The sequence below is a fragment of the Pteropus medius genome, unplaced genomic scaffold (genome assembly GCF_902729225.1).
Source record: "Pteropus medius unplaced genomic scaffold, Ma_sr-lr_union100, whole genome shotgun sequence".
NCBI lineage: Eukaryota > Metazoa > Chordata > Mammalia > Chiroptera > Pteropodidae > Pteropus > Pteropus medius.
In genome coordinates, this window is record NW_024340692.1 from 4,563,912 (window position 1) to 4,588,975 (window position 25,064).

The 25,064-nt window shown below is 39.3% G+C and overlaps 1 protein-coding gene and 2 pseudogenes across 1 annotated transcript in view; 2 read left to right on the forward strand and 1 right to left on the reverse strand.

Moving 5' to 3' along the window:
- Positions 1-15,233: 15,233 nt before the first annotated feature.
- LOC120592548 (uncharacterized) lies at positions 15,234-15,352 on the reverse strand (annotated as a pseudogene).
- A 1,734-nt stretch (positions 15,353-17,086) lies between these two features.
- Positions 17,087-17,205, forward strand: LOC120590281 (uncharacterized; annotated as a pseudogene).
- Positions 17,206-20,575: 3,370 nt separating this feature from the next.
- TTC39B (tetratricopeptide repeat domain 39B) overlaps positions 20,576-25,064 on the forward strand; it is a 116,896-nt gene continuing 112,407 nt past the window's right edge. Inside the window, 2 exon segments of the mRNA XM_039874936.1 lie at positions 20,576-20,809; positions 20,811-20,963. Coding sequence (XP_039730870.1) covers positions 20,591-20,809; positions 20,811-20,963 — 372 coding nt within the window. The 5' untranslated portion in view covers positions 20,576-20,590.

Genomic DNA, 25,064 nt, shown 5'->3' on the forward strand with positions numbered 1-25,064 from the left:
GGAAAGCAGAAGCAGTACAGATATGGTCTTTGTGCTTGAGAGAGAAAAGTGAAGGGATGAAGATGAATGGTGACAAATGTATTCCTATGTTTTAGGCACAATGCTAGGCATTTTTTATATGTTACCTTATGTCAGCCACATGACAACCTGGCAAATGAGATGTGACTATCATCACTTTACACATAAGAAAACTGATTTTCTTAATTCCTTCTTCCACAAAATGGGAACTTTAATTGTTTTTACCTCCTTTCTTGAAGATTTGTTGAATTAATACATATTAAGCTGTTAGCAATTGGAACATATCAAGTACTCAGTAAATGTTAGCAATTATTGTTATTGCCCGAGGTCTCAAAACTAGCAAGTGGCAAGAGATAGAATTAAAACCCAAGGCCATCTGATTCCAGAACTCATGTACTTTCCTCTCTGCCTTGTAGCCCAGGTGGGGATTTAAGAATAACACGTGAAATTGCAATGTGAAGTTGCAATAGATGCAACATATAATGAAATGTCAAAGGGAGGTAGAGGAAAGGGCCTGAGATCTGTACATCTGTACTCAGCAAAGGAATCATTGAGTATGGAGCACAGAATGTAGAAATTAAAAATCTGGAGGTTTGGGTTGTAGCTGCTGCTGTGCTTTGGTTTCCAGTCTGGGGAAGGTGGGATGGCCTGGACAGCATCCTGGCACCCTGTGCCCTGCCACCAAGGCCTAGGTGCAGACCATCAAGTATGAGATGGTGGGAGATGGAGCTGTAGGCAAAATTTGCGTACTTCTCAGTGACAGAACCAATGTATTTTCTGGAGAATATATCGCCATTATCTTTGACAACTATTCTGCCAGTGTTATGGTAGATGGAAAATTGGCGAATTTGGGTTTATGAATACAGCTGGACAGAAGATGTGGAAGAGGAAGAAACTTTCCTCTATCCTTTTGGGTTCTTTCAGCTAATCTAATAATCAGAATGAGAGAGAGAGTAACAAGAGAAAATGACTAAATTTAATTATGTATGTATGTATGGGAACCCCATATACGTGTATCTGCACAAGAACTCCCAACCTGTAAAGAATTTTTATGAGTTTATTTGAGGTCTTTGAGCCAAACTGACAACATGCTAGGAAGCAAAATGCTCTGGAGAATGAGTTTTGCAGTTTCTTTTATACATTTGGCATTAAGGAAGGAACATAAAGAAGATTACATGAAAGTGAGAGACAGCAGGGTGCAGGATATTTAGTGAGATTATGTACTCCCTTGAGGGTGGTTATGCTTCTGAAAGACCAAAAAAAGAGGATTATTCTGGCAATTCAAAGATGTGTTAACCTAAATGCACAAGAACAATGGACAAGGTTTGCTTAAGGCAAAGATAAATCTTTTAATAGGCCTGGAGCATGACTACTCAGTTAGGAATTTATGATCAAATCACCCTGTGAGGTTGCTTTCAGTCAGATTTATTACAGAGCCCCCTTTTGTCCACTCATGAGAGAATCAGAGACCCTACATACATGAGAAGTTAGAGACAGAAAGTTAAAATGAAGTATGTATGGCATTTTGACCTAAGGATGAGGTAAGGTGTCTTGGGGATGCAGAGGGAAGGAAGGTCACTGCAGGATGATAAGAGCAGCTGTTCAGTAATTAGATGTTTACCCTGCCCTATGATGAGGTCATAAAGAGATATCTCTGGAAATCACTCTTATTATGAACAAGGCCTCAAATTTATTAAGGGAGAGGTAAAAGTTTCTCATGAGCCTGTAGGGGGTCCTGTTCAGGCTCATGCCAAAGCGACACATTTTGGGGAGGTGTGTTCTGCTCCCCTTCAAAGATGATGACAGATTATACCCCCTATCCTAATTGCAAATAGATGTATTCTTAATTTGATTTTCTCTTGTAAATCCTGTGTCTTTTGAAAATCTCCATGCAAAGTAGTATCCTGAGGTGTGACACCATTGTCCCAACACTCCCATCATCGTAGTGGGAACTGAAATTGATCTTAGGGATGATAAAGATGTAACTGAGAAACTGAAAGAGAAAAGGCTGACTGCCATCACCTGTCCTCAAAGTTTAGCCACGGCTGAGAAGATTTGTGTTGTAAAATACCTGGAGGTCTCAGCTCTCACACAGCTCTCTAGATGGTATTTGAAGAAACTGTTCAAGCGGTTCTCTCCTACCTCCTGTCAAGAAGAGGAAGAGAAAATGCCTGCTGTTGTGAATGTCTGAGCCTCTCCTTCCTTGCCCTGTGCCCCTCGGAATGGTGGTGACTTTGCCCTTAATACCAACTTTTTGTTATAGATTAGTTTGTCCATAAAACCGTTTTGAACCAATCAATGTAATTGATTTTAAAGTTTTTTTTTTTTTAAGTCCAAGAGTTCAAACTTTCACGTTCTATTAAAATTTAGCCAAAAAAAATGAAAAAAAAAAATCTGCTTTGAAGCCTCATATTCACCATGTACTAGCAAAATGACTTTAGGCTAATTATGTCTGTAAGCGACCTCAATTTCTTCATTTGCACAAAATAGTAATAATCATAGTACCTATTTCATGTTTTGGGGGGGCAAAAATTAAATGTGATCATTTATGTGAAAGATATGCTAATTAAGGAATTCATTTTTAGTTAAGCAGAGGAAAGAATTTGGGGCTAGGACTTAAAAACACGGGTTCTAACTTTGGTTCTGCCATGACCTAGCTATGTCACTTCGGGCAAATCTCCTAACGTTTTCGCTTTCAGTTCTCCCTTGTTAAATGAGGCAGGTAAGCGGGAAGCTGTGTGATAGACATTCAGTTAATGTTAGCACCATCTTTCTCCTTCTAATTTCTTATAAAACAAAATAATTGGATTTGGTTACTGGTTCACAATCCTGGCTGGGTATCAGAATCATCTGCAGAGCTGAAAAAAAAAGAAAACTGATAAATCAGAATATATGTGTTGAGAGCCATGGATTAGGTGATCTATGAGATTTCTTCGTGATCTAATGATTGGTTGAAGAAAATATGATGTGTTTAATTTTCCATTCTCCTGCCACCATATCAACTACTACACCTGGCCCAGACTGTGTGTGTAAAACTGATAGTTGCTTCCACTGAGATTCTAACACAGGGCTTGGGTTTACACAGTGTAGGCAGAATGTACTACCTTGCCACTTATAATGACTACTGAGCTCTTTGTTCAGGGAGGGTGACAAAATCTGAATCAGCAGCGAAACTCTCACTCCTGCAAGGTGATGATTGTATTTTTTCTTTTTTTAAAGACATTACTCAACGCAATGCTTTTTCCACAACCATTCCAAATTCCACTCACAAAGCTATGCGGAAACAGCAAAATGAGTGAGTGTGTAAATGGGTGTGGATCATATGTGTACGTGTATGGCATTTTATGTTCCCTAGCTAAGATTTTGCAAATATATTGGTATTTTGTGGATGTGCTGGTTGGAAAGATGATCAAAACACTTAACTGAAACTACTCTTATAGTTATACTGTGTTCATTCGAAACCTTACTCATAAATTGGGATGGCAGTAAACTTTATTAATAATATTCAGGGATTTTTCTTCTAAAGCCAAGTTGATTTCTCTCTGATATATTCAGGAGTGATTCCCCTTGACCAACAAACACAATGTGTCCCTTATTATGCTACCCTTGGTCAGATTTTGCCATTTCTGGTACAGGCAGTCTTTACTGTTGTACATAATGTGTTCTTGGAAATGTGTTTCTAAGTTGAGTACCTGAAACTCAAGTAATGGACCCATATGTTATAAAGAGCATTCCATTCCCAGAGACCTAAAAAAATATCAAGTTGATGTAGGGGCTCCTTTCCTGGGAAGCAGGCAGCTGGGCATGAGATAGTCAGAGGCTTCAGGGTCACCTGTGAAGGTAAGGAAAGCAGGAAGGTGGAAGGGAGACATTAGGTTCAGCCAAGTGATGCCAAATGGACCCTCCAGAGCATGACAGAGTTGGGGGTGGGGCAAAGAGAGTAAGCTCAGGGCTTCAGATATCAGGTACCGTGGGGTCTGTGGTCCCTTAAGGCCAAAGGTAGGGACAGGAATGTGATCACAGTAAGACCTGGAGGAGCAGTATCTATTGCTGACCTGAATGGTGACAGGATAAGTGACGGCAAGAAAGTTTCCCTGACATCTTGCCCAAGATAGATGGTTAACAGTGACAGTTAACTTTATAGATGATGTCATTATGTGACAACTTGAAATCATCATTGCCTAGCCAAAGTAGGAAGACTAAATCTAGGCAGATGCTTTTGCAGTGTGAATGTGTTAAAGTCAAAGACACTCAAAGGCTGCTGTCTTATTAGTCTTTTTGGGCTGCTATAACAAAATACTACAGACATGTGGCTTGTAAACAACAAAAATTTATTTCTCACAGTTCTAGAGGCTAGAAGTCCAAGTGTGCCAGCATGGTTGGGTGAGGGCTTCTGGGTTGCAGAGACCTCACATGGAAGAAGGGGCAAGGGAGCTCTGTGAGATATCTTTAATTAGAGCACTAATCTTGTTGTGAGGGCTCTGCCTTTATGACCTAAGCACTTCGCAAAGGGCCACCTCCAAATACCATCACATTGGGCAATGGGATTTCAACATGCAGATGTTGAGGAGATAGTAACATTCATACTTTAACAGCTGCCTACAGTAGAGTTCTTCACATCATAGCTGTTTTAATGCCCTTGCCTATTAATTCTATCATATATGTCATTTCTGGATCCATTTCTATGGATTGATTTTTCCCTCCTTCTAGTTGTATATAGGTCATTTTTTCCCACTTCTTTGCATGCCTGATAATTTTTGATCGAATGCCAGATGTTTCGTATTTAATCTTGTTGGGGGCTGTATATTTTAATATTCCTGAAAATATTGTTGAACTTCGTTCCAGGACACAGTTATATTATTTGGAAACATTGGTATACTTCTGGGTCTTGCTTTTAAGCTTTGTTAAGCAGTACCAGAGCAGCATTTGGTCAAGGGCTAATTTTGCTCCAGTACTGAGGCAACTCCCTCCTGAGTACTCTACTTGATGTCTTATGAATTTTGAGATTTTCTACTCTGTTTGGTGGAACATGAGCTATTACCAGCACTGTATGATCCCCCAGAATGCTCCTTCTAATCACTAATGTGCTGATGGTTAATTAGCTGAGGACTTAAGGAGACTATTCTGCAGATTTCCAGATTTCTCTCTTCCCTTAAATCTCTCCTCTATAGTACGCTACCCTGTGGACTCTAGCTGCCTTGGCCTCCCTGTGCTTTCGCCTATCTCCTCAATTCAGGAAGACTCTTGGACTTCGTCTAGTTTCCCCCACTCTAGGCTGCAGCCTGGAAACCTCGTTCATTTCCTATCTCTCAGGGACCATTATCTTGCACTGCCTGAAGTACAGTGTCTGAAAATAATTGCTTTCACACACAATTGTTACACACACCATTTTTTAGTAATTTCAGGCAGATGGATAATTCTGAGCCTTGTTACTCTATTTTGTTGAGAAGCAGAAGTCACTTTCTTATTATTTTTGAAGTTGGCATATGTAATGCACCTGCTCAATATGCACTGCAATGTATATGTGTTTTTGTATTTGTTGAAGAATGTGTGTGAGGGATGGTGAAGGTAACAGGATCAGGCTCATTTGTTTCTTTAAAAAATTTTTTAAATGCATTTTTGAAAAGTAGCTTTTGAAAAAGATATGAAAGTAATATGTGCTTAAGTAAATAATATAAATATAGCACAGTTAATATAAAGTGAAAGTTAAGTCTCTTGACTGACTCACAGCTCTATCATTCAATCTTATCTTAATTTTCAGAATGAATGGCAACTAATATTTTTTAGTGTATTCTTACAAAGGTGTTTCTGAATGGGAATGTAGTGTTTTTTCCATGAAATATAATTCAAGTTTAGTATAATATTTTTTACACAAATGATTATTAGAGGTAGAATTTAAATTCTTAATATCCTATCATTTCTTCAAGAACTAATATTTTAAAATATAATTTTGTTTAAATCTTTAAAATTTGTTTTGATTACATATTTAGTAGAGGTGAGTAAAGCTAGAGTACTTTCCAAGACTGCTCTATTCATTAATATATTAATGAATTAAAGTCTTTTCATTAATCTAGTGAAATAGTGATATGTGATTATTTTATAAATTTTGAAAAAGAACAGAGAAATATAAAAAGGAAAATAAAAATTATTTTGAATTCTACCATCCAGAGATGATTTGACCCCTATAGCTATTTAATAAATCTTTTATCAATTAAATTAACAGAAGATATCCTCACCTCTAATAAAATTACATGACAGCGTATAAAGATTATTTTTCGGTTCTATGTAATATGTACATAATAAGCATTTGCTCTCTCTCTCTTTCTCTCTTTCCCTCATTCTCTTAAATTGCTTACTGTTCTCCTGATAAGGTAAATGTGATGTTCAGTAAACATATGTTAATAAACTAAGTAAGTAAGACAGTTGATTTCATTTACTAATACAAAATATATTTGTTGAGCAAAACAGTTATAGTCCCTCACCTCATGAAGCTTTTACAGTTGCAGGAGAAACTAATGCTAATCAAATAATTATACAAATAAATATACTCCCACAAACTGTGATAAATGCTATGAAGGAAAAGGAGGCTATGAAAGAGTATAAAAGGGACCTGACCAAACTAGAGGGGCTGGGAAGGTGTTCTTGGAAAAGTGATTTATCAGCTGAAAGAATCATCCTGACAAAGGACGGAGAAAGAGTACGTGGGCATAACATATGCAAAGGCTCCAAGGTGCTGGCAGATGAATCTCGGGGAATAGAGAAGGCTTGTGTGCACAGAGAGTGTTTGCATTAGGTTTAAGAGTTAGAGAGAAACTGCATCACATCAGACCTCATAGACTATATTAAGGATGTAGGCTTTAACCTAAGAGTGATAAGCAATTGAAGGATTTTAAGAGGAGAAACTTCAAAATTAGATTTATGTTATGAAAATGCCCTTGACTGCTGTGCAGAAAATGGTTGGAAGGGAGCAAAAAATAATGCAGAGGAACCAGTTAGGAGGCTGTTGACGTAGAACAGGTGAAAAAGAATAGAAACTTTGACAAGAAGAGCAGTGGCAGAAATGTTGGTAAAAATTGTGATAATGGGATGATGAGCGGGAGAGGGAGAGGGAAATGTTAAGGATGACGCCTGGGTTTCTGGAGTGCAAAAGTGTGTGGACCAGCAATGTATAAAAATATTATAGACCATGACCAAGTGGGATTTATTCCAGGCATACAAAGCTGTTTCGACATTCGAAATCGATCAGTGTAATCTACAGTATCAACAAGGTAAAGAGGAAAAATCATATTGTCAACTGATGTAGGAAAAGCATATGATAAGATTGAAAATCTATTCATGAGGAAGTCTCAGCAAGTTGGAAATGAAGGGGAGTTGCTTCTGTTTGATAAAGAGCATCTATGAAAAGCCCACAGCTATGATCATATTTCATGGTGAAAGACTAAATGCTTTCCCTCTAAGATTGGGACCAAAGCAAAATGTTAGCTCTCATTACTCCTATTGAACATAGTCCTGGAAGTTCTAGCCACTGCAATAAGCAAGAAAAAGAAATAAAAGACATACAGTTTAGAAAGGAAATAAACCTGTGTCTATCTGCAGATAACATGATCATCTATATAGAAAATTTCAAGGATTCTACAAAAAAAACTCTTAGACCTAATAAGTGAGTTCAGCAAGGTGACAGGAAACAAGATCACCACACAAAAATTAGTCACATTTCCATGCACTAACAATAAACATGGAGAACCCAAAATTAAAAACGCAAAACCACAATTGCTCCAAAGAAAATGAAATACTTAGATATACCCTTAACAAAACATATACACTTAACAAAATTTTTATGTTGAAAACTATAAAATACTGATTAAAAAATCAAAGAAGACCTAAATAAATGAAGAAATATAGTATGTTATGGATTGGAAGAATCAGCAGAGTAAAGATGTCAATTCTCCCCCAATTGGCCTATATGTTTGATACCATTCCTATCAAAACTCTAGCAAGCTTCTTGGAGATAGAGATGAGATTCTTCCACAATTTATATGAATAGGCATAGGCCCAAACGGCTAATATGTTCTTGACAAAGAAAAGTAAAGTAGGAGGACTCATTCTATCTGATTGTGTGTGTGTGTGTGTGTGTGTGTGTGTGTGTGTGTGTGTGTGTGTGTGTGTGTGTGTGTAAAATAATCAAGCCAGCGTGGTATTGGTGGAGGGATAGATATGTAGATCAATGGAACAAAGCAGAGAACCGAGAAATAAACCCACACAAATAAGCTCAACTGATCTTTGACAAAAGTGCAAAAGCAGTACAATGGACCAAGGATAGTTTTTTCAATGAACAGGGTTGGAGCTGTGGAACATCTATAGTCAAAAAATGAAACTCAACTTAAAATTCAATCTAAAACAAAGATGAACTTTAAATAAGTCATGAACTTAAATGTAAAATGTAAAACTCTGGGGGAAAATAAAAGGGGGAAAGGAAAAAAGTCTTCAGGATCTAGCTAAGTTTTCTTAGATGATCCATGACAGGAAAAATTCATCCATCGAACTCATCAAAATTAAAAATTTTGTTCTGTGAAAACTTACATCAAGAGTGAACAGACAAACCACAGAATAGAAAAAATTATATGCAAACCACACACAAAGGACAAGTGTTTAGAGTATTTTCAGAACCCAAGAGGAAAGATACAAACAGCCCAATTAGAAAACAGGCAAAGGCATGAACAGACATTTCACCAAATAGAGTATATAGGGGGCAAACAGGCCCATGAAAATGTGTTTGACATCATTAGTCATTAGGGGAATGCAGATAAAAACTACAATGATTTATGACTACATACCTGTCAGAATGGCTAAAATAAAAAATGTTGTTTTCAAATTCTGTTGAGGGTGTGGAGAAACTGGATCCCTCACACATTGCTAGTGGAAATGTAAAGTGACACAGCTGTCATTTTTATAAAACTAAACGTATAATTACCATATGACTCAGCAATTGCACTCTTAGGCATTTACCCAGAGAAATGATAAGCTCACAAAAAACCTATACATAAATTGTCATAGCTGCTTTATCTGTAATGGGAAAAACTGAAAACAACCCTTTCATCTATTGAAATATCCTTCAACAGATGAATGATTAAACTGTGGAGTGCATATTCCCTGGAATATTGTTTAGCAACAATAGAACAATTGATTCATATGTATGCAAGAACTTGGATAAATCATGAGGAAATTAGGCTGAGTGAAAAAAGTCAGTTCTCCAAAATTACCTACTGTATAACCACACCTATGTAACATTTTTGAAATGACAAGATTTTAGAAGTAGAGGACAGATTATTGGTTGTCACAGGTTAGGGATGAGGTTGTGGGTGATGTGGCATAGCAGGGAAGTGAATGTAGTTAGTTATAAAAGGGCAACATGAGGTGTCCTTGTGGTGTTGGAACTGCTCAATATCTTGACTGTGGTAATGGACCCACAAACCTTTACATGTGATAACATTGTATAGAACAAAATACACACAGACACACGAGTACAAATAAAACTAGGGAAATAGGAACATCTGAATAAGAACATTGAAGTGTACTAATGCCAATATCCTAGATGTGATTTTATACTATAGTTTTACAAACTGTTACCTTTGAGGGAAACTGTACATAGGATCTCTCTTAAAAAATATAATAAAAAGAGTGGATAGTGAGAACATTACTGAAAAGAGCCATGGTCTAAGGCTATTGGTATCAGTATAAACTCCAAATTCCATATTACAGTGTTTTGAACTTTATATGGCCCAACTTGTAGTTTTGGGCTGTCTTCCATGACATACCTAGGCAATCTCAGCATTGCAGCCCCTTTGAACTCCTTGCTATTTCCCAAAATGGTTAGAGCATTCCAGCATAATAAGAGAGGGTGTGTGGCTCGGGGCATTGGTCCCCCAACCTGGCTTCATTGTCAGAGTACCTCCCTTGTCCCAACCACTACAGTGTAAGGATTATAGTATCTGCTTGGGCCATGAGTCGCCCATAAACTTGAAGTTGTCGCTCTTAATTCTGGTAGCTTACGAAGTATTTTTCCAAACAATGAATGTTCTCTCTTATTTTGGTGACAGTGATTAAGATCAAAATATTACATTTTGTCTACTTTTATTCGAGGTTCCTCTGCCTGGCATTTCCTACCCACAGCTTTGCCCTTCCTTCTTCTCCCTGTCTTAAAGCTATTTCGTTAGTAAAGACTTCTTGTCCATTTAGCTAGATGGAATTGCTTCTGTCTTTGAAATCTCAAAGCCCTTTTGTCAGTAGTTTATACTCTCTGTGTTATATTTTGGTTATTCATATATCAGTTTTAAGTTTCCACTACATTTGAACAACTTGGGGTCAGAGTCCATTATCCTGTAGTCCCTCACTCTGCTGTGTGGAGACAGACACCAATAATATGCATTCTAAGTCTTTCGTAGGAGCACTGGGGATAAGGAAAGTTGAAAACCCATACCCGCAGGAGTCTCCAAGGATTCTGTGACAGAAAAGATCAACATGTGTGATCTGCCACAGAAAGAGGGCACCTGTACTAGTTAAGTAAGAGCTTTGGGCCCTTTATCTTTGTTATTCCAACCCTGGAGGGCCCCCAATTAAAATTTTTTATTTATATTTATTTTTTATTGAAATATATTTGACATATAATATTGTGCAAATTTAAGGTGTATAACACGTTAATTTGATACATTTTTATATTGTAATACGACTGCCATAGTAGCAATAATTAGCACGTCTATCATGTTATATAATTATCAATTCTTTTTAATGATTGGAATAATTAAGTTGTAGTATCTTAGCAAGTCTGATGATTATAATACAATATTGTTGCCTATACTTACTATACAATGCATTAAATCTCTAGAACTTATTTACTATTTACTAATCCTTCCAAGTTACTAATCCTTTCCAGTCCTATGAGAATCCCCAAATTGTACTTTGCAAGTGACAGAGATAGGGAGGAAGAGTGAGAAAGAGGAAATCGGCTATCTTCTCTTTTCCCACTGCAGAAGCTTGAAGTGGAGGAGTGTGTGTTAAGTTGAATGACATTTGAAGTTTTATGATTATTAGGCTGGACTAGAGTTTAGAATATCCATAAGTGATGTGAAAAGCTATGGTACGTGTCTGAGCTTTTGCTGAGGAGCAGAAATAACCAGACCAGAAGGGGCAGTAAGAGAGATAATTAAATTGCTCCCTGCTTGCATCTTATCATTTCCTGCTTGTTTGATATACCAGTCCTGACTATGGATCAGTGATCACCACCCTGCTGGCCAGTGCCACACTCAGCAGGTAGGAAGTAGACAGCAGGTAAAGGCTGCTGCTTTTTCCTTCTCCACATGAGGGGCAGGCATTCAATTTCTTGGTCTCCCACCAGGAAATAGGCCCAGGTCAAGTATCTCAGGGAACTCAGGATAAAAGAGAACAAAGAGCTCTGGCACCTGCAGAAAGTAAGAGGAAAAAGGGAGTCCAGTTAAGTGAAGCCAGTGTCAGAGAAACTTTGATACCCGAAATTCCTTCTTGCTGACACTGGTGCCTCTGTCTGTCCTGGCATGTCCTGGCATCCAGGTCACATTTGTGGATCCTTTCCACCTGTCCCTGGATCCTGCAGGCAGCAGGCATCTGGCATCTGGCATCTGGGAGGTAGCATAATGCAGCAAAAAGAGCCCTCTACTCATTCATATTGTACTCATTGCAGTGCAGACTGGCACAGCCTTTCTGAAGGGCAACTTAGCCAGATCTAGCAAAAGCCTGGCAATGTTTATACCTGTGTAAGAATTAGGATTAGGTTCAACTTCAAATAACTCCAAGATCCAAAATAACTATGATTTAAACCACCTGGAATTTTATTGATCTCTCATGTAAATGAGAGTATGTATGTGGTTGAGAGCTGGAACTTGCCTGAGTTCCAAGAAAGATTCACGTTCCTCCCAGCTCAATCATGACCCAAGAGAACCCATGTCCAGGCAGAAGGATGGATTGTAGCCATTGAAGGATGTGTCCAGTGAAGAAAAAGGGCAAAGGTCCCAGAACATATGTGTCTGAGGAAGAGTCCTGGAAGCTGTCACATAGCAGTTTTGCTCACACCTCATTGAGAAAACCTCAACCACAGGGGCCATGCCCACTTGCAAGGCTCACTAGAAAAGGCAGTCAGTTCAGATGATTAAGTATCTAGCTAAAATTTTGGAAGAAAGGTAAAATAATATTAGAGAACAATTAACACTTTTTTATGCCTTGCTTATTTCACTTAATATTATATCTTGGAGATGATTCAATATCAGTACTTAAAGAGGTTCTTCATTTTTATATATTTTATTTTTTAAGGCTGAATAGTACTTCATTTTTTGAAAGCATCATGATGTATTTAGCCAATCCCTTGTTGGCGAATAGTTAGGTAGATGTCAAACTTACATTGTTATAAATATTGACACAGTGGGTAACCTTGTACATATGTAATTTTATATATATGTGAATATATCTTTAGGATAAATTCCCAGATGTGAGTTTACTAGGAATTTGTAACTTTGGGTAGATTATTGCCAAATTGTCTTTATTAGATTTGTAACAGTGAAAGTCCCATTATCACAAATAACCCTCTCCAAAATGGTGTACATCAAATGTTTTTATTGTTGCCTATATGATGGTTAATATGCAATTAAAAAAATAAACAGTGCCACAGTTAAAAAGTTTTTTGCATATATCTTTGCACTTTTGTCACCTTATCTTTAAAGATTAAGATCCTAGAGAGGAATTTTTGGATAAAAAATTATGCAATTTTTTAAACTCTTTTAAAACATTTAAAAATTTTTTAAAAATTAATTTCAAGTATACAGTACATTGGTTAGACATTTGTGTAGTTTATAAAGCAATTCCCCTAATTGCTCCTTCTCTCCTCTGGTTTTCCACCTAGGTCAAAATTTTAAACTCTTGATCCTTGTTACCAAACTCTTCAAGAAATATGTGCAAATTTTCTCATTCCCACTTACAATGCTTGAAAAGAGATTACTTCAGAAGAGTGTAACAAGGTAAAATGCAGCAGAGAGGAAGACAGTTTTAGGAATCAAATATGCCAGAGTTTGCATTGGATTATTTTAGATCCTCTGAAGAGTATTGAATTATTATTATTTTTATTGGTTAGCTTGGCTCAAGAAATAGTCTTTCCCTATGGCCAGTGGCTTCTGAGGTTTCAGTCCGGTTCTTTCATTGTTAGCTGGGCTTCTTGGAGTCAGCCTTACGTGTGTGTAGTTCAGGTCAGTTAGACATTTGGACAAGAGTTTATAACCATAGTAGTTGGGGGCGCCCTCCCCCAACTCTTCCCTTTCCTGGATATCTCTTCTCAATTTCCAGCTGTTGTGATTGCCCTGAGATCTGGCCTCAGGTTCTTTCAACCAATTAAACTGCACGGGTTGTCCTCAGGCTGGTGCCATCAAAACCAAGAAAGTCACAGAGTAATTCTCTCTCAAGTATGAGAACCCGACGACTTTCAGAATTTACCTTTTTTGGGGGTCTCTCTTCAGTGCCTTCAGGTAGGTTTTTTTGGCGGGGGGAGTAGAGAGTTATTACTTGCAGGAGAGACTTCTTTGAACTTATTTCAAATTCCTCACAGTTCGACATCTATGATTTTTATAGATCCCTTGTGCATGAACAGTGCCAGAAAATTACATTTTGAGTCCACCAAGGGTCTATGTCTCCAAAGGCCTGGGAATGGATTGCCCAATAGTGACCAAAAACAAAATAAAAAAACAACAAACAAACAAACAAAAAACAAAAATAAAAATCAGCCAGTGGGGTGGTGAGTGAGTAGTAGGGGAGCTCAAAAGTTTCTGGGGGTATATTTATTGTGCTGAGGCAGATTTGGAGTATTGAAGTCTTTCCTAATCTCTCCAAAAACAAAAACAAGAACAAACAAACAAACAAAAAACCCAGGCCACAGTTATGTCCTTTGTAAAATACTTTTCAGAAAAGGACCTTAACATGTGATATCCATCCACCCAGTAATGACTTTGGGCAAGTGATTTGATATCTTAAAGCTCCAATTTTCCCATCTGTAAGATGTAAACCCTGCCTACCTCACAGGATTGTAAAAGTGCTTAAGAGACAATAAAACGGTTCAGACATGCAGAAATCATACCACGCTGCCTCTGACCTGAGCCAGATCAGAGGTTCCCAGACTACACCTGAGGGCTATCAACTTGGAGCCTACTTTTGAATATTTAGATGTTTCTAAATAAAGCTTTCTGTTGGGAAACCAATGGGGAATTTCAAGTCATCTGGAAACATCAGAAAGAGGTGACAGTATATAGGTAATATAAAGTAGAATCGCATAAATTATTTCACTTTAAAAGTGTTTTTTCCCCTGTAACATACTAGTTATTATGATATTTTTGGAGGGGATTACTTGAGATACCTGGAAATTTGGGAACATATAAAGTCATCTACTTGGCTACTTCCAGTCACCACATCCCACTCTCCATCATAACTACAAGTCAAGGAGAGCTTCCTTCAGTTCAATTATTAGAATCCCAGGATTGTAGTCTTAGAGATATGGGAAGTTATATACTTTAACCCCCCATTCTGTATTTGACATGCATGAAAATAAAAGCTGAATGAATTTAAGCAGATTGTTCAAGGTCACAAGTCCAGGTTTCGAGGAGCTAGGAAATGAGCCTTTATTACTGGCGGTCTAGTATCTGTGCCGGTGTCAGGCTCACTTGGAGCAGTGAGGACCCACCTTTTTTTCACATTGGTCAATTGGACAAAAAGAAAATTTATCGAAAATGCAATGTAAGTTGTTTTATTGAGTCACATGAAAAATAAAGGGTTTTTTTTTTTGTTTGTTTGGTTTTTTTTTAACCACTTAGATTCTTTTCCTTGTTCTTGGAAGAATATTGGGGAGAAAACTTAGCTTTACATTTAGTTGGAATGATAATGTTAGACTTTGTACGCTAAGTAGCAACCCCAAAACACTCCTCTGTTTTTTCATCCTGAACTCTTAGTTGGTGGGCTGTACCTGGCCGGGTAGGCTGCTTGTGTCAAAGGACTCAAGTTACATGCCACTGTGTAGAGCAGTGATTCTCAAGGCATGGTTCTTGAAAAGCCCCACTCAGACCAACTTAATCAGAAAACTGGGGTTTGGGGCTAGCAATTTGTGATTGATTGATTGATGGATTGATTTACTTACTTACTTACTTACTTACTTACATCTACAGCACCCAGTCTTCCTAGGTGGTCTCCTATCCAAGTACTAACCAGGCCTGACATTGCTTAGCTTCCGAGATCAGACGAGATCAGGAGTGTTCAGGGTGGCATGGCTGTAGATAGCAATCTGTGTTTTAACAGGCCCTCTTGGTGATTCTGATGCATGCTAAAGTTTGAGAACCATTGCTTTAGAGATGCTTAGAGCTAATCATTGTAGTACTGAGTCAAAACTGATTTTAGAATATAGACGTTACTACGTGTAAGTCTTAGGGAGGTTCATGTCTGTGACTCCTTCTTTAGGTGAGTGTAGGAAATGCCTGATATAAACCCAAAGTGCCCAATAAGAAGTGTAAGTAGTAGGCTGAAAAGAGGCCAAAGATAATTATTGGTTTACTAAAACTATTCATGAAATACAATGAGAATGTTATTAAAAAAGAGATGCTAGTATTCTTCAGAATGTGGAGAATATTTGAATTTGTAGGACAATAAAAGACTCTTGCAATGTGAGGGAAACCATGACAGAAAAGAAGGCACAACAGAATCCAGAGAAAGAAGATTTGGAGGAAGTGTCCTCAGGAGAGATGTGCATGGGCTGAAAAACTGTTCCAGGCCGGCTACTCCAAGCCGACACTGACTAGAAGTTCTAAATGCTTTGGCTGGAGTGAATGGGAAGGTATATGGGACCTCAGAACCTCTAAAAATGCTTTGAACTACATACTCATACATTTAGATTTAGATTTGTTTGCATGCAACTGAAAACTGAATATAATGATGGCTTAATCAAATATAGTAATTGATTTATTGTTCATGTAATAGAAATCTAGAGGTTAGTAGTCAAGTACTGATGTGGCAGCTCTACAGTTATCAGGAATCCAGACTCATTCTGTCTTTTTGTTTGGCTATTCTTGTTAATAGCTTCCATTCCCAAGGTGTTACTTTATGGTCCAATAGGGTGGCAGAAGCTCCATAATATCTGTTCCAGCCTGTGGGAAGGAGGAGAGGCAGAAGGGCAATAGGACACATGCCTCTGTTGAGTCATTTCACTTTAAACAGCCTTCTTGCAAGCCAAATATAATATATTTCACTGGCCAGAATTTAGTTTGATTGGTCATTCCTAGTTGTAAATGAGTCCTTGAAAATGTAATCTTTAAGGTGGGCACCATGCTGCCCTATATAAAATCAGGTTCTCTTACTATTGGAGCAAAGGGAGGATGAACAGCAAGTGGCAATGAGCAGCCTCTGACACAGATTCCTTATTTATTTTTGTTTTTAAATCCTCAACACTCCATCCATTCTGAGGTCTCATATTGCCAAAGTTAGTCTTTGTTTTGCTTTTCTCTTTTCTGGGTCTCACTTTCCTCATCTGAAAAGAATGAGATTAAGATGATTGGAAAGATCGATCTATCTATCTATCTATCTATCTATCTATCTATCTATCTATCTATCTACCTACCTACCTACCTATCTATCTATCTATCATCATCATCTGTCTATCTATATGTAAAGAAGTGAACAAAGAGCTGATAAAGAGGGCAAAATAAATATTTACCCAGCTTTAAATGCCCTGAACAGGGATATTCTTAAGAGGAGATTTCAGCCTCCACTAAACAAGGTTTTTTTCTCTCTAGCCTTTAAGCTTCTCCAGGGAACATGAATTAATCCCTTTTGGTCATTGAGAGACCTCTAAGTGCTTAGCTCTTAAATAATTTTGAAAAAATGAGTAGGCATTAAATATAGTCATCATGCCTGCCACATTACCCTAGAAAAACAGTATTTACTTTTTAGATTTCATGTAATTTGTGTTCTTTAATCTCATTATTACTGGCTTTCTCTGTTTTTTAAAATATCATTATGCATCTACAGCCATGCCACCCTGAACAAGCCCGATCCCGTCTGATCTTGGAAGCTAAGTAGGGTCGGGTCTGGTTAGTACTTGGGTGGGAGACTACCTAGGAAGACCAGGTGCTGTAGGCGTAAAAAGTAAAAAATAAAAAATAAGGGATTGTAAACTGACAAGGTCCTTGTAATCTGTGAGGTCAACCAAGGGTTGCCTCGCCTAAAAAAAAAATAAAAAATAATAATAATAAATAAATAAAAAATCATTATGTTAAAGCATTGGCATTCTAAGGTCTAAACCAAATGCTCTGTATATTATGTACTTTTTATACTTCCATTTATTCACTCAATATCCATTTGCTAAGTATCCATTACATGTTGGGCACTGTGATTTTGTTGTAAACACAAAACACAAGGTTCCTTCTCTTATGGGGTTTACATTATAGTGTATGTGGGAGTGTTGTTATTGAGAGAGATAGACTATAAACAAGTAAACAAATAAATGAACAAGATAGTTTCAGATAGCAATAAGTGCTATGAAGGTGGTAGGAGACCTGGTAGTATGGGATTGAGAGGGAGGGGCTATTTTAGAAGGGGACGTTCTTTTTGAGGAGCTAAGATGTAAATGTGAGACAAAGCCACTGACAAATGCATGATTTATAATGAGTACTTATTTCATGGATAGGAGCATCTAAAATATTTATTTCTAAATGCAAAACCATTCTCCCACTACACAAATGACGAAAATGCAATTTTTATTTAAATCAAATATCAAGGAAAACCCCTTACATCTGCTAAGGGTAATTGGCTCGGGAATACTAAAGATTAGATTCTGCAATATTAGATTTATTTTGAAACCCAAACAGTTCCCAGTAGGTTTGCCTTCGAGTAAAAAAATTGAGACACCACTCTTGCTTAATCCCAATGCTAGTTACTGCTGGGAAATGGAATATCTGAGTAATCTTACTTGACTCTTAAGGTACATTTGTTATCAGCAAACTAGCAAGGGAAATTCTGTGATAAAAATGAATCCATTCTAATTTTCTTTAAAAAAAGCTGTTTTATATTTGTGATTCGAGATCTTATAAAATGACACATGTGCAGGAAAAGAAAGTTGGCATTTTCCAGGAGGAAAGCAAATTTGATTAGATGTTCCAGATGCTAGAACACGTTTATTCATCCAGTGTTTATAATTGGCTTCCTAAGAAATATGAGTGTTGCTGATCTAGAGACGTGAATTTAAAACATACAGGGCTTCAGATTTGATCTCTGGTATTTAAAAAATGACACATCTATAAGAATAGAATTTTGAAAAGTTAGACTTGATTCTCAATATAACATAATCATGTCACTGATTAGAGCCAAGTTTTTTTTGTATCTTCAAAATTTGAGGAGTTAAAATTCGTAAGTATGACAAGTAAGAAATTAAAAATATGGGGGAGGAAAAAGCCACCAGTGAGATGGGTTCACTTCGAAAGATGTGATATTAATTTAAGAACCAATGAACTTTACAAAACAGAATTATGTGTTGGTAATACAGAGTAGAATCTGGACCTCCACAGGAAATCTAGCCTCAGAAAGTGAAGCATAAACAGGAGGCTGGGGGAAGGAATGGAAACTTTCAGGGGTACTGGAATTAAGTGATCTCTAGGTCCCTTCTAGCCCCATGTATCTGATTCTAAGAGCACCCAAAGAGTGTGTTAACAAGTTTTTAAAAAGGTTTTATTGAGATATAATGTATAGAACTATAAAATTCACCCATTATAAGTATATAATTCATGATTTGTAGTAAATTCATAGAATTGTGCAACCATCATTACAATCTAACCCATTTTTCATGTTGTTTATGGGCTAAAAACCATTTTATTTTTCTAGTATAAATTTACATAGTGACTCATCAAAATTGTAGAGCAAGGGGTGACTCCATAATGTAGTGGTTAGCACGTCTGCTTTACACGCAGAAGGTCCTGGGTTTACACCCAGGTGGAGCCACGGACCATACTCCGTGTATGCCAGACCCCCTCAACCCCGTGTGCTCCAGGGGTGCCAGGCCCCAGGTGCGCCAGGCCCCGGGTGCCCTCAGCGAGCGAGTGGGAGGAGATCCCTTGCCTTCGGAGATCCAGTTCTTAACGGGAAATGGCAACATCCGTAGGTCAGGGGTGGAAGTAGGGGCGGGGGGCAAATTAAAGAGGGGGGAAAAATAGAAAAAAAATTGTAGAGCAAGTTTCAAGGATGCAAAGGTGACTCACTGAAAATGTGTGTAATAGACATGTGCAGGCAGCTGCTCTACAGAAACAAGTAGGGAGAAAAAGAGGGTGGGTGGTTAGAAGAAATGCAGAGCAATGGTTACCAGGCACGCCCTCCAGTCAGACTGCTGGTGTTTAGATTCTTGCATCCCTACTTACTTAATAGCTGTCTGACGTCAAGCAAATTACTTAAACTTGCTGAGCCTTCAGTTTACTCATCTGGTTTACTCATTTGTAAGTTAACAGTACCTACTTCATGGGGTTATGAAGGGTAAATAAGATAATATATGCAAAGGGCTTAGCATACTTCTGGCATATAGAAAGTACTCAATAAGTGTTAGCTGTTTTTATAATTATCACTAGATGACCATTAAATAGTCTTTCATGAGCCAGACACAAAAGACCACATATTCTATGATTTAATTTATATGAAACTCTAGAAAAGGCAAAATGATGGTGATCGAAAGCAAATCACTGGTTGCCAGGGACCGGGGGTAGGAAATTAGAGCAAAGGGGCACAAGGAACTTTCGGGGTGTTCTATATTACGATGGGACGGTGTTTTGTAAACTGTCATCAAATTATACACTTAAACTTGGTGAATTTTATTGTATGCAAAATGAATCTGATAAAGCCCCCCTAAAATATAGCTTTTAATTTACCAGTTGGATAGTTTGGTTATTTTACATGTTAGAAGCAAGAATCAACATCTAAACTCAGTCAACAAATATCTGTTGATCGCCTACTAGGTGCAAGGCACTCTTCAAGGTGCTGGGGATACAGCCTTGAAGAAGACAGACAACATCCCTACATTTATGGAGCTTATAGTGCAAGCACGAATTATACATATATATTTGGGGAGACAAAAGAGGTCGGGGTGGGATGCTATAGAGACATAAAAGTGGCAAGGTAGTGGGAGGAGGGGTAGAGGAGCTCTAAGTAGTATATCTGTCTCGTGGTTTTTCTTTTAGTTTTCAAACATATACAGAAGACGGTGACCCTGACCAAAGGTCTCTGGGTGATCAGTGACAGTGACCCGAGGCACTCTGGCTACAGCACACAGTGTCCACCTGCGCGGGAAGCGGACTGTCATCGGCCCAAGGACCAAGTGGACGCTTCATGGGCCTCAGGGGTAGCGCAGCTTTGACCCTGGCCTCATCTCTTGATACTCTGCAGAGTGCAGGAAGCGGAAACCTCACATACCCTCCCAGAGGCTAGGCAGACCGGCGAAGTCTTGGTGTGCGAGGTGACTCCGCCCACGAGGCAACTCTGCCCCGGGATGACCCCAACCACGTGGGGGTCCCAGGCGGATGCCGGCTGGGGAGAACGGTTGGCTGGCTGCTCCAGTCGGAACCCGTTGGAGGGCGGGGCGAGGCCTGTGGGGGGCGGAGCTTGTGGCAAAGAGAAATGGATGCTCCGCGGGTCGGCGGGCGCCAGGGGCGGGGAAAGTGCTCGCTTGGCAGCGCTCTGGCCCCGCCCGGGAGCCGGCGGGAAGGCGGGGTCCGCCTGGGTCCTCCCTCACTGGCGCTGGGCTGAGCCCGGAGCGAGGAGACGGGGTTGACTTTACGCTCCTTTCTTGGTTTTTGGGCGGCAGCAGGCGGAGGAGGAACATGGCGCTCGTAGGCAACGGAGCAGAGCTGGAAGCCGACGAGGTACTGGCCGGTGGTGGGTGAAGGCACTGCCTCTGGAGCCCGGGAGGGGTGAGCGAGCCTGGCGCGGACCGCCAAGGTCCCGCCCCCAAAGTCCCAGCTTGAGACTGGCAACCAGACTCCCGCCTGGAGGAAGGAGAAGGGGCCGCAGGTCTGGGCACCCACCTTGGGAGATCTGTTGCCGCGGGATTGCGGGGGGCCTCTGCGGCTCTTGGAGCGGAGGTGGTGCCGTGGTTTGGGGCGCCGGCCCTATGGGGTCGGGAGGCTGGAGGACACCACGTCCGGTCCGCGGGTGGATGGATGTGAGCGCGCGGGAGCGCAGGACTCGCAGCACTGAGCTGTTCTGAGCCTCTGCGGAGACATGTGAGCTTTATGAAGTCTGACCCCTAAGTCCAGACACTGGACCTCAGGGGTTTGTGGAACCGTCTCTTGCGTGAGAGTCTCACCTTCTATGGAAGTTTCCTGGTGGCCGAACCGAAAAGGCTTGATGAGAGAAGGGATGTCAGCACGGGCTGCTTAGGGGCAAGAGGGTGAGGGGACCAGAGCAGCAGCCCTGGAATTGGTGCTTTCCCCTCCGTCCACAGGGCACGGGCCTCTCCCAAGTAGGTTCCCAGTGTCAGTGGTATAGACGGAGAGAAGGCACTACGAAAACCGACTCCAGAAGGCTGACTGTCCCAACTGTATTTAAATAATTGGCCACTTCCTCTTGTGGCCGGCGCGCCCGACTTTGAGCACCCACGGGCAGGCGCACCCGACCTGTTGATTTATTGATTGTTCCTTTCAGCGCTTGGTAGCTCCGGGGAGACGCGTTCTCTTGAGCTTGAAGTTGAGGCCGGTGGCAGCGCAGCAGCACCCACAGCTGCCGTTGCTGCCATTTTACCTGACTTGAATTTTACAAGTCGCTGCCTGAGGAGGCTTAGTTTCAAATGATGCAATAGTGGAAGATCTGGAGGAGGCCGGTTAAGATTCCTGTCCATCTCTTCAATGTCGGTCAACTCCTGACAATGAACGTTAAAATAAAAACAAAACAAAACTGAATCACAGCTCCTTTATGTGACTGGAAGACAAGAGGGCCAGTCTGGCTGTCCAGAACCTTCCTTACGGCCTGTCTTTTGCAATGAAGATACCAACACCACAGACCAATAAACTAGAGTTTGCTCAAGTACATCTATTTATTGTTGAAACTTTTAAACTACTCATAAAGGCAAATGCACAGTTGTTGCTATTTTAATCTGTGAAAAACTTTATCTATAGCTTTGGGCTGTCTTTTTGGTTGTCACAGAGTCAGCTCTTTTTCATTCCCCCTTAGTTCTTTTCTGTAATCAAGGTAGTAACACTTCTTTGATGTTTTAACCACACATTCACTCCATTCCTCAAAAGTTTTCATGGCTCTCTGTTGTATATTACATTAAGTACCTGACATGCAGGGCTCTCTACTGTGTGATCTCAATCTGATGTCCTAGCCTCGTCCCTAGCTGCTTCTTTATGTATAACCATTTAGTTTAATCAGTATTATGCTTGTCTTATAAATGAGGAAACAAGACTGGGAGTAGCTAGTAAATGTAGAGTGAAAGTTTTGAATCCTTAATGCTTGTTGAAAAAGATTTGCTACACTTAGGGCTACACAATTTTCTAGACCAGGATATTAAGAAAGAAAGGGGATCCTGTTAATAATTAACGCTTGATCAGTAGGTATAAACTGGGACTGTCCTGGGCCTATCGAGACATATGGCCACCCAGCTATGTCCACTGCTATGTCCATTTAGTGAACCGATGTATTAGCATGCATTCTAGGGAGAAGGGCTCTAGCTTCATTAGGGAGCTTAGGTTTTGGAGCAGCAGGGAGCCTGGCACACGGATACTTGGTAAATACATACTTTTTTTTTGAATGAATGAATGAATGAATATTGCTTAATTTCTCAGTTTTTGACGTATCTTTCATTCATTTTTAAATTCAGTAACTTCATTTTTTAAATTCAGTAACTATTAGGCCCCTATTCCATGTTCGGTAATAGAAAGAGAAGACACAGTTTTGGCTCTCTAGGGTTCTCAGCCCAGGGAGGGAGATAGGACATGTGTACAAGAACTCTAGAAAAGAGCTCAAGGCAGAATAAGCAAGTGAGAAGTAGTGCATTGTAGACTGGGTATCCTTGACTAATTTGCAGACAGCCCCTAGCTTTCAATGGGCTAAGTTCTCTGCACATGAATGAACAAGACCTTGCTCTTCAACTTTACTGTGTATGTGAACTAAAATAGCTTATTTCTGCTAGGAAGTTTTTCAAACACAAGTCTTTGTGGCCACTATTTGATACTCTAGGGAAGTAAAAGGGTGTAGTTGGAGAAGTGAACTGGGCTCTCAGCTCTGTCACTAATTTGCCCCATTTTTTCATTTTGTGTGCAAATATCTGACCATCTTATATGCTAAGTCTGGCGCTGGCCTGGAGATAGAACAGTGAACTAGATAGACAAAGACCTTGTCTAAAACGGTGAACTAGACAGACAAATGACCTTGTCCAAAACAGTGAACTAGACAGACAAATGACCTTGATTGAGCTGATCTCTCAACCTGTCAGGGTTCTTTTAAGTTTCCTCATATGAAGAAGGAGGGGCTGGATGAGACCTCAGTGTTCTTCCACCTTTAGAAGTCTGTGCTTTTGGAGGGGAAGGAGCTCCTTTTTGGGAGAAGGGCTAATAATATGGGAGTCTCTTTTCTTTCAAAGTAACCAAGAAGATGATTGTAGTAGAAGAGCTCTCATGGTATCTGTGGGATAGAGTGTTCCCTCCCCTCCCTCCCTCCCTCCCCTCCCTCCCTCCTCCCTCCCTCCCTCCCTCCCTCCTCTTCCTTCCTTCCTTCCTTCCTTCCTTCCTTCCTTCTTTCCTGTACAGGAGCTAGGAGAATAAATGTGAGAACACAGAAGTTAGGGCTTGCAACCTTAAGGGTGGAAAAAGTTGGTTCTGGAGGGTTACCAAAACATCTTAGATATTACAGTAGTGTGTGGCCCGTCAAAGCTTGGTTTTCTTGGGTATTATACAAACAACACTGACATCAAGTTCATGCAAGATATACTGACATTATGCAAGATCTGTACTACAAACATATGGCAAATAGATGGATATTACTGGAGGACCATCAGTCACTTGATCTTGAAGTCATCTCTCTCTTGGTGGCCTCTTCATATTTATGGGCTGCCATTGACTGCCTTTTGGATGTTGCTTATATTTGGTTCTCCATGCTTTTGTGGGATTTGAGAATTAAATAAAAATAGTTTATATTTTATTGTTTAATTCTATTAAAATTATTTACTCCACCAATAATTATGTCAAGAAGTACAATATCTGAATGAATATCTGGCAGCTAGTTAAATTAAAAATTATTTTCTCATATGAAACGAGTTAATTTTACTAAAATAACTTTAAAGAAGATAAAGTTTTGATTGTTTTACCTTTGCTGGAAAAATAAGTTTTGAATGTCTTTTAAATATTTGGTTACATTTCTATTATGTAGAAATTGGTAATTTGCATATGTAATTTGATATATTATATTTTACATTAAAATTACATAAGTTACTCAGCAAATACAATTATGAAGTTAATGTTAATAGCTTAAAAAATTTTAATTTAGCTTGAATTTTTTATTTAGTCATTCAGAACCCATTATTGCATAAAAAGTCAACTATACTTGCTCATTTTATGTATAGATGTATCTCTGTGCTTTAAAATTTCATGGGGGGTGTGGTTAGAAAAAAATGTCTAAAAAGGCTTGTTAGGGGGGCAGTAATGAAAAAAAGTTGAAGAACACTGGATTAGGGAAAGAAATGGGTTATGTGACAGATTTTTCCATGGCCTGTTTCTTTTAAAATCTAATTCTGTTTCAGAAATGTTTTCCTTTAGAATTTTAGATGAAGTTTAGATAAAATTGATTGCCACAGTTTTCTTAGAATCAGATTCATTCTTTCATTCCACTAGTGTTCACTGAGCCCTTTCTTAGGTGCTAGCAGTCTTTAGATGCTGCAAGTGCATACTAAGATGAGACAGCTTCATCGCCTGGAGGAACACACAGTATAGCAAAAGACACAGTTACACACGTAACTAGTTCTATCTTTG